The sequence below is a fragment of the Palaemon carinicauda genome, chromosome 5 (assembly GCF_036898095.1).
Source record: "Palaemon carinicauda isolate YSFRI2023 chromosome 5, ASM3689809v2, whole genome shotgun sequence".
Taxonomy (NCBI): domain Eukaryota; kingdom Metazoa; phylum Arthropoda; class Malacostraca; order Decapoda; family Palaemonidae; genus Palaemon; species Palaemon carinicauda.
The window spans coordinates 135826740-135842561 of NC_090729.1; the positions used below are offsets into that span (position 1 = coordinate 135826740).

The 15822-nt window shown below is 46.7% G+C and overlaps 1 protein-coding gene across 1 annotated transcript in view; it reads right to left on the reverse strand.

Moving 5' to 3' along the window:
* Positions 1-15822, reverse strand: part of GCS1 (mannosyl-oligosaccharide glucosidase) — a 68873-nt gene that overhangs the window by 25549 nt on the left and 27502 nt on the right. The window contains exon 2 of the mRNA XM_068374119.1: positions 2076-2354. Coding sequence (XP_068230220.1) covers positions 2076-2354 — 279 coding nt within the window. The remainder of the gene's footprint in view (positions 1-2075; positions 2355-15822) is intronic.

Consider the following 15822-nt stretch of genomic DNA (forward strand, 5'->3'; position numbering starts at 1 on the left):
GTTGCAGTGCATTCCTATGCGTTGGTGAAAGTTGTCTAACTGGTAACTTGTTAATGAGGAGAGCTTGGGGAAGTAGGCAAACATCTGCTAGATGGCGTGCATTGGCGAGTGATGGCGCATAGGAGAGCGCTGACGAGCTGGAGAACGTTGGTGCGTCGGTGCAGGATGACGCATCGGAGATCGTTGATGCGTAGGAGAAGATTGACGATGGGAATGCGCAGTCCCATGATCTGTTGACGTTTGGGCGACTCTTGCTGTGGGGTGTTGGCGAGAACCAACGGTGGAAACCTTTGGAGATTTCCATGAGGTTTGGCGAAGGGAAGCAGTCGCGCATCCAGGCGAGCGATAATCAAATGCAATGCGTTGCTTGGGGGAACGGTACAGTACTTGGTGGGAGCTTGGCGAGTTGGCGAGCGACGCGCTGGTTGACGATGATCAGAAGGCGTGCGCCCAACAGGATTATCTACAGGAAACCAGAAAAAGGCGCGCAGGTGAAAGGCTCGTAGGAGAATGACGCGTGGGTGATTGGCACATAGGCAATTGATGTGCAGGCAAACGGCGAGATGGAAAATGACGAGCGGTAGGAAGTCAGGAACCAGGAGACGGGCACGAGACAGATGAGCAGGCGGTCGGCGAATCGAAAATTGGTGCACAGCAAGATGACAAGATGGAGAGAGGATGTGTCCTTCAGAAGGACTAACATCCTCCAGAGGGGTTCACGTGCGATCCTCAAGTTGAGAGTCCAGAACTAAAGTTCATGGGCTAGCGGCTGCGTTGTCAGAAGGTTGAGAACCAGATGACGTCAGACGAGGAGGCGGGCTGCGATGACAAGTCTGAAGAGCCAAAGAGGCATCTCTTCACCAATGGCGAAGGAGCACCTCTGAGGCGAAGAGGAGGACGAGCACGTCGGGAACGAGGCCCACGGTAACACCCTCTAGGGACCGGGGATCAGCAAGCTGACCTTCAGCAGCAGTCTTACGAAGGGGAGTCTCTATGAGTGAACTCCCAGAGGGTGAGACACAGTCGCAGGAGAAATGCGCCTAGGACTTTGCTTCCCCCTCGCAGGATGTTCGGCAGGGGGAAGCGCAGTCTTCGGCAATGGCGGTTGGGTCAGAAAAGGCAGGAATGTTGGCATAATGGGCAGCAGATGACACCTCTGACACCACAAAGTCAACAAGGGCCAGAGGATCCACTTCTGATGTTGACGAACGGTGCGTGCTAGCACCACGGCGAAGAAGCTGCAGCATAGCCTCCTTGGAGGGCGGACCCGGTAACCCCAAGGATGGGCAAACCTGTAGAATAGGAGAAAAGAGTCATCGAATACCCCGGAGGAGAGGCGGGGCCGCTTCGCTAGGGGAAGCAATGCCAGAGGAGACCGAACGAGCAGGAGCTTCTGAGGAAGGTCGAGAATCAGAAGAAGTCTTGGGTTTCTTCTGCTTCGAAGAAACCTTTGAAGGAGAAGAGTCCCGCTTAGACTTCTTCTTTCGCCGTCAACCAAACCTTTCCCACTGGGAGGCAAACCACTCCCAACACTCAAAACACTTATAATCCACATCACACCATTGACCTCTGCAGGTAGGGTAAAGGGTGTAAGGATCAGTGTCATCGGTGTACATGAAGGTATTGCAGGAGCAGCCCATAGGGCCAGGGCAGGTACGCATGGTCAGGAGAAGTAAACACACACACACTGAAAAGAGAAAGCAAAATAGCATTAATGGCAGTCCAAATATTTGCGAGGATGAAGAGCGGCAACAACCGTTCACCATCCGACCCAAAAGCAAAGTGAGCTCAATCACAGGTTTGTGAGTGAGAGGGATAGCGAGCTAACCCCCTTCCCATCCCGCTACACAATCACAGGTGTGTGAGTGGGAGGGGTAGCGAGCTACCTACCGTAACCCCGCTAACTAGCAGGAGGGGTAGTTAACCCTCGCTAAATTCTAATGGCTCGTCCTTTCAGGTTCGCCGAAAGTATATTCTTCATAGAGAGCAAAATGGTTTGTATAGTGTCAAAACAAAGAAAAAATTAGCATGTAAAACATCATGAAAATACTCGATACAACATATTGATGCATTACCTTCGGAGCTGCTATTGGAGTATTTATTCTTGTTTCCATGTATCCTAAGTAAAGAAAATAGGCTACAGCTAATATGACAATTCCAGCAAAGATGACAAAAACTACTGCGGGGAACAATCTGCTCGAATTAGATCCTTTTCTCTTCTTGTCAGATCTGCTCGAGCGATCTGACCGTGGGGCCGCATTTGCCTCATCTAGGAGAGCTAGGTCATTGTGCAAGTGTCCTCCGTTTGATGACCATTGACTCGATGGTGTTCTGGTTCGACGTTGCCTAGTCATCTGAAAGGTAAATAGATAAATGATAAAAATTCCCCTGCTGAGTAACAAATGCAATATAGAATTTTTAAACCTTAGCCATTTGCAAAGATGTTAAATCTACAATTAGCTGTGTTGCACACTAGAAAATTCCGCTGATAACATTTGCTTGAAAGAAATGGCAAAATTTGGACAGCCAATTATTCAACATCACTGGATATCCCTTTTGAACACTACTAAATTCATGACTCCCTCTCAACACTGAATGCAAGGAAACCTGTTTATAGACCAGTCAGAGATAGTTGTTTTATTTTTTTATATGATGAAACTGGTTCTCTCAGTGAGGCAAATTCTTTTAGGATTTGTATCAAACCTTATTCTTTCTCTTTAGTAACAGTGATGAAAGTAATGCCTCTATGATAGAGCATTCATGTGGAAGACCAAGACTTTTGTCAGTTTAAAACTTACCTTAAAGTGATGATTCCTACTTCTGTTTGCTTTCAAAACTGCCTGAATTGGCTACTTAATGGAGTGCCCTGAGGCATTACAATTTTTTATTGTTCAAAGTGTACCAAAATTAAAAAACCTAATGTATTACGGTTGCTCAAGGTAATTCTACAGGTCTTCCGAGTCATAACATCTTGATGGACTAATTCAATAAAGCATGGGAATTGAATGAAGGGACAATATATTAGACAGCAAAGAAGACAGATCAAATGGCAATTGACAAAAATGTTATTTTTATAATAAAATAAATTTTTGAATATACTTACCCGGTGATTATATAAGCCGCAACTCTGTTGCTCGACAGAAAACTCTACGTTAAAAATCCGCCAGCGATCGCAATGCAGGTAGGGGGTGTACTTCAACAGCGCCATCTGTCGTGCAGGTACTCAGTACTCAATGTAAACACAGAACTCAATTTTCTCCTCGGTCCACTGGGTCTCTATTGGGGAGGAAGGGAGGGTCCTTTAATATATAATCACCGGGTAAGTATATTCAAAAATTTATTTTATTATAAAAATAACATTTTTCAATATTAAACTTAGCCGGTGATTATATAAGCTGATTCACAGCCAGGGGGGTGGGTAGAGACCAGCAATAATTGTTTACATTATTATGAGCTAAGGATTTTTTATTTCATTTTAGCAGTTATTCAAAATAACAAACATAAAATAAATAAGTACCTGGTAAGGAAGTCGACTTGAACAATTAACTCTGCCTTTTTAAGTACGTCTTCCTTACGGAGCCTCGCGATCCTTTTAGGATGCTGAGCGACCCCTAGGATCTGAAGTATCAAGGGTTGCAACCCATACAACAGGACCTCATCAAAACCTCTAATCTAGGCGCTTCTCAAGAAATGACTTTGACCACCCGCCAAATCAAGTAGGATGCGAAAGGCTTCTTAGCCTTCCGGACAACCCAAAAACAAAAATAAAACATTTCAAGAGAAAGATTAAAAAGGTTATGGAATTAGGGAATTGTAGTGGTTGAGCCCTCACCCACTACTACACTCGTTGCTACGAATGGTCCCAGATAGTAGCAGTTCTCGTAAAGAGACTGGACATTCTTAAGATAAAAAGACGCGAACACTGACTTGCTTTTTCAATAGGTTGCGTCGATTATACTTTGCAGAGATCTATTTTGTTTAAAGGCCACGGAAGTTGCGACAGCTCTAACTTCGTGTGTCCTTACCTTCAGCAAAGCTTGGTCTTCCTCATTCAGATGGGAATGAGCTTCTCGTATTAACAGTCTGATAAAATAGGATAAAGCATTCTTTGACTAGGCAAAGATGGTTTCTTAACTGAACACCATAAAGCTTCAGACGGGCCTCGTAAAGGTTTAGTTCGTTTTAAATAGAACTTAAGAGCTCTTACAGGGCATAAGACTCTTTCTAGTTCATTTCCAACCATACGATAAGTTTGGAATATCGAACGATATTGGCCAAGGCCGAGAAGGCAGCTCGTTTTTGGCTAGAAAACCAAGTTGTAGAACATGTAGCCGTTTCGGATGAGAATCCGATGTTCTTGCTGAAGGCATGAATCTCACTGACTCTTTTAGCTGTCGCTAAGCATACCAGGAAAAGAGTCTTTAAGGTGAGATCTTTCAGGGAGGCTGATTGTAGCGGTTCGAACCTGTCTGACATAAGGAATCTTAGTACCACGTCTAAATTCCAACCAGGTGTAACCAAACGACGCTCCTTCGTGGTCTCAAAAGACTTAAGGAGGTCCTGTAGATCTTTATTGTTGGAAAGATCTAAGCCTCTGTGACGGAAGACTGATGCCAACATGCTTCTGTAACCCTTGATAGAGGGAGCTGAAAGAGATCGTTCTTTCCTCAGATATAAGAGGAAGTCAGCTATTTGAGTTACAGAGGTACTGGTCGAGGATACGGATACTGACTTGCACCAGTTTCGGAAGATTTCCCACTTCGATTGGTAGACTCTAAGGGTGGATGTTCTCCTTGCTCTAGCAATCGCTCTGGCTGCCTCCTCCGAAAAGCCTCTAGCTCTCGAGAGTCTTTCGATAGTCTGAAGGCAGTCAGACGAAGAGCGTGGAGGCCTTGGTGTACCTTCTTTACGCGTGGCTGACGTAGAAGGTCCACCCTTAGGGGAAGTGTTCTGGGAACGTCTACTAGCCATCGAAGTACCTCGGTGAACCATTCTCTCGCGGGCCAGAGGGAAGCAACTAGCGTCAACCTTGTCCCTTCGTGAGAGGCGAACTTCTGCAGTACCTTGTTGACAATCTTGAACGGAGGGAATGCATATAGATCTAGATGTGACCAATCTAGGAGTAAGGCCTCTATATGAACTGCTGCTGGGTCCGGGATTGGTGAGCAAAATATTGGGAGCCTCTTGGTCATCGAGGTTGCGAAGAGATCTATGGTTGGCTGGCCCCAGGTGGCCCAAAGTCTCTTGCATACATCCTTGTGGAGGGTCCATTCTGTTGGAATTATTTGTCCCTTCCGACTGAGACAATCTGCCATGACATTCAAGTTGCCTTGGATGAACCTCGTTACTAGTGATATGTCTAGACCTTTTGACCAGGTGAGGAGGTCCCTTGCGATCTCGTACAACGTCAGAGAGTAGGTCCCTCCTTGCTTGGAGATGTACGCCAAAGCCGTGGTGTTGTCCGAGTTCACCTCCACCACTTTGCCTTGAAGGAGAGACCTGAAGCTTTTCCAGGCCAGACGTACTGCCAGTAGCTCCTTGCAGTTGAAATGCATTGTCCTTTGAATCGAGTTCCATAATCCCGAGCATTCCCGACCGTCTAATGTCGCACCCCAGCCTACGTCCGATGCGTCCGAGAAGAGAACGTGGTTGGGAGTCTGAACAGTCAGGGGAAGACCCTCTCTTAGGTTGATATAGTCCTTTCACCAAGTCAGACAAGACTTTATCTTTCCGGAAACCGGGATCGAGACCGCTTCTAGCGTCTTGTCCTTTTTCCAGTGAAAAGCTAGATGGTATAGAAGAGGACGGAGGTGTAGTCTTCCTAGTGACACAAATTGATCCACGGATGACAGTGTCCCTACCAGACTCATCCACAGCCTGACTGAGCAGCGTTCCTTCTTCAGCATCTTCTGGATGGATAGCAGGACTGGGGGCTGATCGTCTTGTTCAGCAACGTCCTCATCAGAGGGTTCCTCATCCGAAACTGATGAGGAAACGGCAACGGAGTGGGCAACGTCTGACTCGCTGAATCCGACCGCACTGGTGGATGCGTGACGGAGCCGGACGCAATATCATGGAACTGCTGCACAGTCTGTGAACTGTCAACAACCATGGGTGCACGAGGAAGTACAGCGTCAACCCGAAACTGTCTAGACCGTCTGGGTTGTGCAGTCAACACCCTACCGGGTTGCTGAGGTTGACGCACTGTGTCACAACAAGTCACCTCTGCTGGTTGTTGAACGTCCTGAACGTCAACAACCACCTCCGAGCGTCGCTTAACGTCAACGTGCGGCTGGCAACCCACACTGGGTCGCATCGGTGGAGGAACCACCTCAACTGGCAGACGCGAGTAGGTTACCTCAGCGTCAACAGGGCGCACAACCGACCGGTTGGAAGGTTGTTGGCCAGAAGGAGGAACCACCTCAACTGGCAGACGCGAGTAGGTTACCTCAGCGTCAACAGGGCGCACAACCGACCGGTTGGAAGGTTGTTGGCCAGAAGGTTCTTCTCCGCATTTAAGTCCTCTATCAAGGACGCAAGCTTGGACTGCATGTCTTGCAGCAAAGCCCATTTAGGGTCTACGGGAGCAGGTGTGGCAACAGACGGGGTTAGCGACTGAGGCGGAACCGTTTACCATCCCTGAAAGTCTTGTTATGTGTGACATAATAGTACAGCAAAACTTCAAAGGCTCGACAAAAGCTGAGAAGTTGACCTGTAAACAACTTGGAGCGTCTCCTGGCTAGGCGCCAGGGCGAGTCTACCAGAATTGAGAAGTCTATCTGGGCAGAGGCATGAACTCCCAAGCCGAGAACTTCTCTCGTGTCATATCACTCTCGCTCTATAAGCCAGTTTAAAAGAAGGGAAATCAAAGGCTGTATCCCTAAGACTCCTCCTGGTGCAAAAACCAGTCGCCTAGCCAACGTAACGCTCTCTAGGAGAGCGAGAGAGCACTAGCTTAAAAACAACGGCTTCGAAGTAGCTAGGCCTAGTGTAAGTTCTGACGTTAAGGCGAACGAGGAGCAGCAGTTACAAGATCCGGACGAAGATCCTTAAAAAAAAAAATCATCATGATTTAATTAAAGTCCATAGGAGGCTAAGCAGCTTAAGGCTCCTCTCCATCTGACAGAGTCCTCAAGGGAATATCAGTAGGAGGGAGAACAGCAACTTCCTCATCTACAGGAACCTTGTCCGATAAAAGCTAGGTTACCTCAGTGAGTCTCTCACTGGTGCATAAGTAGCAGACCAGAAGGCAACGTCATGTAACTGCTTGACAGTCTGTGAACTGTCAACAACTGAACTGTCAACCACAACAGGTGTGTGAGGACGTACAGTGTCCACTAGAGACTGCTTTGACTGTCTAGACTGAGCAGTCAAAACAACTCTAGAATGCGGAGGTTGACGCACCGCGTCAAAACAAAACAACTTAGACTGTTGTTGTACCTCGCGAACGTCAACGGAAGGTTCCGTGCGTCGCTGAACGTCAACATGCGGCTGGCAGGGTACACTGGAACGCATGGGTGGCGGGACTCTCTTGGAGTGCGGCAGAAGGTCGCCTCAGCGTCCACAGGACGCACAACCGTGGTTGGTTGTAGGCTAGAGGTTGGTGTAGTGTCAACCTTCTCCGCACGAAAGTCCTGCATCAATGACGTTAACTGAGACTGCATGGTCTGCAGCAAAGACCACTTAGGGTCTACAGGAGCAGGTGCGGCAACAGACGGTGTGACTGCCTGATGCGGTACCGCTTTGCCTCTCTTAGGAGGTGAGCAGTCGTCGGAAGACTGCAGCGAGTCCGAACTGACCCAGTGGCTACAACTGGGCCGTTGGACTTGCGCGGAAAGGACCGACTTGCGCTTAATAAGCCGCGAGACCTGGTCCATGGTTTCTTACGAGAAACCTCTTCCGCAGACGAGGAATAAATGGGGTCTCTCGTCTTAGAGTGGGTGGGGCGATCTTGGGTAGATACGCCCGAAACCACAGAGGGAAAAACGTCTGTTCGTTGATCAAGGCCTCTCGAACCCATAAGTCGTTCGACATTACTTCTCCCCTGGGCTTGGGAGCTTGCAAGAGGTCCCGGACTAGGTGAACGACAGGCACGAACAGACGAACCCTCGGACGCAACACTGTAACACTTTGCGCATATCACTTTATCGATTTTCTGTTTTGCACTTATTTCACTGAAATCGAAACTTTTACTGATTTCTACCTGAAACACGCAATTCTACCCTTCATTAAAAGGTAGTAATTGCGAAATCAGTCGTAAAATGCAGCTCATTAATACTAGCAAAAAAAAACAGAAAACATATATTAAGATAAAAAATTCAGTGGCTGGGAAAGAGACTAAACGCTAGTTCATATAAACTACGTTTTCAATCTCTCACCGCACATAGCCTGGGGACAAGAATAAAACCCTAGAAACGTTTTACCTTTCTCCCCGTACAGTGACTAGGGACGAGAGTAACACGAGAACAACGTTACCCGCTTGAATGGAACGTTTTCTCTCCTCTCTCTCCCTCCGTCTCTATCTCTCTCTCTCTTTCTCTCTTGATTTCGCACCTAAGAGAAGAGAAGAGCCCAATTATATATCGTCAAAAAACATGTTATTTTGAAAGGTTTTCCAAATAAAAAGTTCCTTTAATTTAGAATTTAAAACATTTAAGCTAAGAAAGAATGAACAAAACGTCAGAATCGATTTACTCTTACTGCAAAGTGAAACCGTGATACACTCTCTCTCTATCGTAACGATAGAGCGCATGTTGAACGTCCTGAACGTCAACAACTGCGTAGTCTAAACGTTAGTTCATCTTTGAAAACAGTACGAAGACTATCAAAGAAATTCTTTCATAAAACATTACATTTAAAAAGTTTTAAATTCTTTAAAGGCTAAATACGATATAACGGGCTCAACGTTGATTAACTTCGGTTCCAAGTTAAGGACCGCCTACTATCAGGAAAGGTCGCATATAAACAAAACATAAAAATTTATTTTTATATGTTTATAATAAATGGAAAGTTAATCGAAGAGGCCTAATAAAGGCGGAGAGATATAAAATATATAGATCTATAACGTGTTAAGCAAAAATACTAAAAACCTAAACACACTTCCGTCTAAGGGAAGGGTCGGCCATTTAAAAGTGAAAGAGAGTCCATACTCTCTTTGTCACCATAATTAAATCTATCCAAAACGAGTTCAAGTTTTGAGATGAAGATAAAACACCTGCATAGCGAAAGCTCAAAACTAGAATAGTGTACTTCACCAAATAGTTGTGAAAACAAATCCAGTTAGTAACAGCGAATTAGTAGGTCTTGCCGGAAGCCCGACAGATAGAAAATTGAGTTCTGTGTTTACATTGAGTACTGAGTACCTGCACGACAGATGGCGCTGTTGAAGTACACCCCTACCTGCATTGCGATCGCTGGCGGATTTTTAACGTAGAGTTTTCTGTCGAGCAACAGAGTTGCAGCTTATATAATCACCGGCTAAGTTTAATATTGAAAAAGTATGGTTACAAGACAGAAAACACGGCAGTTGAGACCAAAATGACTCTCAGGCCCAAGGCAAGTCTGCATAGGGGCACAGAAGAAACACACACACACCTGAAAAGGGAAAGGAATGAAAGGCAATGGCTGAATCTTATGAGGATCAGAGAACGGACACGTCCGTTCTCCTCAAAGCCAAAATCAAAAGTGGCAAGAATACACTGGTGTGTGAGTGAGAGGGGTAGCTGGCAACCCCCCTACTACCAACATAATTCTGTGCAATAATCATTTGGAATAACAGATACCAACACAGCAGACCAAACTCCTATGAAAAAGATTTGTCAATCCACTTAATACAGCATAGCAGTAAACTTAAATCTTTTCAATTATTCACTGCAATTTCCAATTTTGCAGTTAGTACAGTATACTAACTGCAAAATTGGAAATTGCTCCTTGGTATTAAAAATGACAAATTCGTAGATAATTTGTATTTTTCCTAACTATACAAACTTTAGTTATTTAATAGGGGTATTACTTTCGGCGTAGCTGAAATGAAGAGCCATTAAAATTTAGCGAGGGTTAACTACCCATACGGCTAGTTTGCGGGGGGTAGGGGAGGGTAGCTTGCTACCGCCCCCCCCCCCCCCCCCTCACACACCTGTGATTGAGTTCACTTTGCTTGGAGGTAGGAATTCAAGCGGGATAGGGCTGGCGGGCAAGTTTGTTTAAATAGCTAAGGTTTGTATAGTTATAAAAAATACAAATTATCTACGAATTAGTCATTTGTTCCGTAACTGGAATACAAACCACGCTATTTAGTAGGGGTGACTCACCCATTAGGTAGGATGGACGTCCCTGCAAGTCTGGCTTTTGGCTTTGCACGGGGGCTCCTTATCTGAGTATGTCAGTACTCAAAAAAGAGTCTCTGCACCTTGCTAAGTATGCAAGGTCCGCGGCCTACGCAAGCTGTGTGTTGATGTATATAGAAGTGTGACCGTCCAGGTTAAGTTATTCCGAGTTCTTTAGAAGGAAAAACTGTGTAACCAGGACTTTCCCAATACCACCTCGTCAGGGTATGGGGATGCAACAGTATTAGTCTTAATACTAGGTACACAAGGGAGCATGGTTTACCTGCAGTGGTTTAAGGTCAGCTGTGCAAAGAACCCAGGATGCTGCTTTCCCCAAGAGAGGGGAGGATGAAGAAAAGAAAAAGAGCCAGTCAAACCTTTTCATTCACGCACACTAAAACCGGGTAACAATGCCCTCAACCTTCTGCTACTTGTCCAATAAGGAGCTTGAGGTCTTAAACCAGCTGTTGTGCAGCCACCACAGGACCGATAGAGAACGTCTCGTCTCTCCTATGGGTCACGTCTTGCAGGTAGTGGGATGTGAATGTGGTCTGACGATTCCACACCCCAGCTTGAAAAACCTGCGTCACTGAAAAGTTCCTCTTGAATGCCAGGGACGTAGCTACGCCACTGACATCATGAGCTCTGGGGCGACATGAAGGAGGAGGGTCTGGATTCAATGCATGGTCTATGACCTTGCGAATCCATGCTGAGATGGTGTTCTTGGTGACCCTCCTCTTGGTCCTTCCTGAGCTGACGAATAGTGCAGGCACATGGGGACGGGCTGCGGCTGTTCTCTTAAGATACAGCCTCAAACTCCTCACTGGGCATAGTAAGAGATGGTCTGGGTCATCTGTTACAGAACGGAGACTAGAAATCCGGAAGGAGTCGAATCGTGGATCTGCTACTCCCGGTTTCTGAGTCTTAGCAATAAACTCGGGGACAAAGCTGAACGTTACCTCTCACCATCTCCTTGAATGGGCGATGTCGTATGAGAGACCATGAAGTTCACCGACTCGTTTGGCCGAAGTCAAAGCTAGCAGGAACACCGTCTTCCAAGTCAGGTGGCGATCAGTTGCCTGGCGTAGTGGTTCATAGGGAGGTCTCTTGAGAGACCTGAGAACTCGAACCATGTTCCATGAGGGAGGTCTCACTTCTGATCGAGGATAGGTAAGTTCATAACTCCGTATGAGTAAGGAAAGTTCTAGCGATGAAGAAATGACCATTCCTTTCCGTCTAAAGGCGAGGCTTAAGGCTGAGCAATAGCCTTTTACTGCCGAGACTGACAGGCGCATTTCTTCACGCAAATACACGAAGAACTCCGCTATTGCTTGAATAGTGGCATCGAGAGGAGAGATACCCCTTCCACGACACCAACCACAGAAGACTTTCCACTTTGCCTGGTAGACTGCTGCTGATGACTTTCGCAGGTACCTACACATCCTAGATGCAACTTGTTGCGAAAATCCTCTCTGAAAGAGGAGATACTGGATAGTCTCAAGGTGTGAAGTCGTAGCGAAGTTACGGCTTTGTGGAAGATGTCGGCATGTGGTTGTTTGAGTAGATTGTGACGTGGAGGGAGTTCTCTTGGGGGCTCCCTTAGGAGTTGCAGAAGGTCCGGAAACCATTGTGTGTGATGCCATAGCAGAGCTATGAGGGTCATTGAAAGATTGACCAATGTTCTGGCCTTGTTGAGTACCCTCCTCATCAGACAGAACAGGGGAAAGGCGTAAACGTGGATGTTGTCCCACCGTTGTTGGAAAGCATCTTGCCAGAGAGCCTTGGGGTCTGGGACTGGGGAACAGTACACCGGGAGCCTGAAGTTCAGGGCCGTTGCGAAGAGGTCCACAGTCGGAGAACCCCACAAAGTCAGGACTTTGTTGGCTACTAGATGATCCAAAGACCACTCGGTACTCACTATCTGAGATGCTCTGCACAGGTTGTCGGCGAGCATATTCCTTTTGCCCGGAATGAAGCGTGCCGATAGTGGTATCGAGTGGATTTCGGCTCATCTCCGTATCTCTACTGCTAGATGGGATAGGTGCTGCGAAAAAGTACCTCCTTGCTTATTGATGTAAGCCACTACTGAGGTGTTGTCGCTCATCACCACTGAGTGGCCCGCCAGGAACTGTTGAAGGGCCTTCTTCTCTAGGAGATTTATGTGGAGGTACTCTTTTGACTCTGACCAGAGGCCTGAGGTCATGTGGTGCAGCACGTGGGACCCCCACCCTTTTTTTTTTTGAAGCGTCTGAGAACAGCATCAAATCCGGGGGAGGACGAGAAGATCCACTCTCTTTCGTAGGTTCTCGTCTGCCACCCACCACTGGAGGTCCGTCAGTTCCGCTGATCCCATGGGGATCCGGATGTCCAGGAAATCGCGAGTCTGATTTCACCGAGACTTGAGTCGCCACTGGAGGGATCTCATCCTGAGGCAACCATTGGGAACTAGACAAGCCAGTGATGAAAGGTGACCAAGGAGACGTAACCACGTTTGGGCTGGAAGTTCTTCTTGTCTGAGAAAAGGTCTTGCGACCTTTCTCAGACTTGTTATCTTATCGTCTGATGGGAAGGCTTTGTGGAAATTGGTGTCTATAATCATGCCTAAGTATACCAGTCTCTGTGTAGGAAGCAGGGGTGGCTTCTCGAGATTTACCATGATCCCCGGATATTGGCAAAGTCTCAGAAGTTTGTCTCGGTGTTGAAGAAGGGATGACACCGAATCTGCTAGGATTAACCAGTCGTCCAGATACCGGAGGAGATGGATGCCAATCCTGTGTGCCCAAGATGATACTAGGGTGAACACTCTGGTGAAGACTTGTGGTGCTGTGGAGAGACCGAAACACAGCACCTTGAACTGGTACTTTCTGTTGTCTAGGCTGAATCTTGAGTACTTCCTTCAAGACGGATGGACTGGGATCTGGAAGTACGCGTCCTTTAGGTCCAGTGTGCATATGAAGTCTTGCAGTCTTACAGCTAGTCTGACTGTTCCCGCAGTCTCCATGCTGAACAGAGTTTGTTTGACAAACTTGTTCAGAGCTGAGAGGTCGATGACTGGTCTCCAGCCTCCAGACGCCTTCTTTACAAGAAAGAGTCGACTGAAGAAGCCGGGAGATTCGTCGAGGACCTCTTGGAGAGCGCCCTTCTTCAACAGGGTCTGGACTTCTGACCGAAGGGCTTGCCCCCTTGCCGATCCCATGGCAAGGGAGCTCAATGACACTGGATTCGTCGTTAGGGGAGGTAGAGATGTTATGAACGGGACGCAATATCCTAGACTGATCACGGAGATTGTCCATGAATCGGCCCCGAGTTGCTTCCACCTGTTTGAGCAACTTTGTAGGCATCCCCCCACTGGTGGACATGCAGGGGGACTGCCTATCCTAGCGTTTGCGGCCTCGGCTGCTCCCTCTAAGATTCTTGCCTCCCCTGGAGGACTTTTTGCCTTCCCTTTCCTTGACAGGAAAGGACTTAGACACCACGGTCTTCGCTGCTGTCGTCGTTTTAGCGGTCTTGACTGGACGGGACTGCTGTGGTGCTGGAGGCTTATAGGGCTTGGATGTTAAAGCCCTATGAAGGGAGTCTTGATGAGACTTCCTCCACCTCTCAGTGGCATGTTCCACATCCTTAGGCTCGAACAAGATGGATCCCTCTAGAGAGGAATGTCTGAGCCTATTGATGTCGGTGCTAGGGACCTTCTGATGGAATCTCTCAGCTACTGCATCCCGACGTTTCAGAATGGTATTTGCCCACAAGTTCGAGACTTGTTGGGCCAGAAACTCGATCGTGCGAGTACCTGAGAGAAGAAAAGGTCTTGCATAGCACACTTCGCAACTTTCTCCTGGTTAAGGATCTCGGTCGCCGAGAATGAGACTTGCCGGTTGAAGAGTCTCTCAAGAGGGACTCCCCTGGTAAGCTCTTCCAGCGAGTGGTGAAGAGGAAGAGCTAAACAAGGCTCCTTAAGGATCTCGAAGTACCTCCTCTGCTGTACGCGAGGAGGTGGGAGGAGCTTGTTGGTGGCACTGGAACGGTTGGAGGAGGACATCTTGGAGAGCTGTAGAGAGATCTTGTCCCTGGTACTCTTAACCCCTTGAAACCAGGGCAGTGCTGCACTGGTCTTGGAGGGTTTCTGAGTACCAAAGACACGGTCCAAAACCGTGTCCTTGCCCTCTCGAGGAGGGATCTCTGGGTCAGAAAACCTGTTGAGAGCCCTCATGAGAGTCAGAACTTGCGAAAATACATGTTCTGACTCTTGCTGGTCTCCTCCTGATGTAGGACTTGCAGCGAAGTCTCCTTCTGTCCCCAAAGGCTCTTCTTGGGGAGAGTCGCGGACGTTCTCTGAGTGGCTAGCTGGCTCCATCCTAGTCCTAGTAGAGGACTTCGGCAATGTTTTGGAGTCCTTAGATTCCTTTCTGGGAAGAATGTAGGACTCCAACATTGACGAGGATGGCATGTTCCTTTCAATACCCGCCTGAGAAGACATCTCGGCGCGAGGAGAGGTTGCCCTCATTGGTGCGGTGGGGGAAAGTCTCTCCTCGCGTAATTCCCCTGGGGACGGGAAGTCTTCGTCAGAAAGGGAAGGAGAGACAGTCTGGGGGAAAGAAGGAACATGCCTTGAAGGTCTGCGTGGAGTCAGTTTTGCCCTGGGAGAAGTTACCGCGTCTGGAACTCCTCTTTTTCTCTTCAAAGGGGTAGAAGCAGCCATGGAACTGTGCCCTAATTCAGAGAAGACAGGCTTGAAAGCCTGTGTTTCGGCTCTGATCAGTGCACCGAACCAGGGCTGTTGGCTGACAGACGTGCTGTCAGACATACCATTTGAAGGGACAGGAATTGAAGGATCCCTGGGAGGAGTTCTCATCATTGGTGCGTTCGCCTGAAATGGCTTTGGGGTCCTGGACGCGAAATTTTTTTTCCCAAACGATACTGCAATAAGGGGCGGGGCTTTGGGAGCAGAAAACAGATTTAGAGGGTAAACTCCTCTATTACGGAGCCGTTCTCATTTGATGGGTAACTGCTTCATTTACGTTGTGATCTGAAATTCTTATATATAGACAGCTTGACAATAATAATAGTAATAGTAATAATATTTATGATAATGATAATAATAATAATAGTAATAATTATAATAATATAAATAATTATATATATATATATATATATATATATATATATATATATATATATATATATATATATATATATATATATAAATACACGCACACGTATATATTATACACACAGACACACACACACACACACACACACACACACACATATATATATATATATATATATATATATATATATATATATATATATATATATATATATATATATATAATGATCTAACATAGAGTGGGAAAATATGCCCTTAATTAAACTTTTAAAACCAAATGATACTATCATTGGTTAATTTTCAAGAGTGTGCTTGTGTTAGCAATGATATCCCTAACAGTTTCATAATCGATTTGTGCCAATAGCCAACCTTTTCAATGCAAATCGT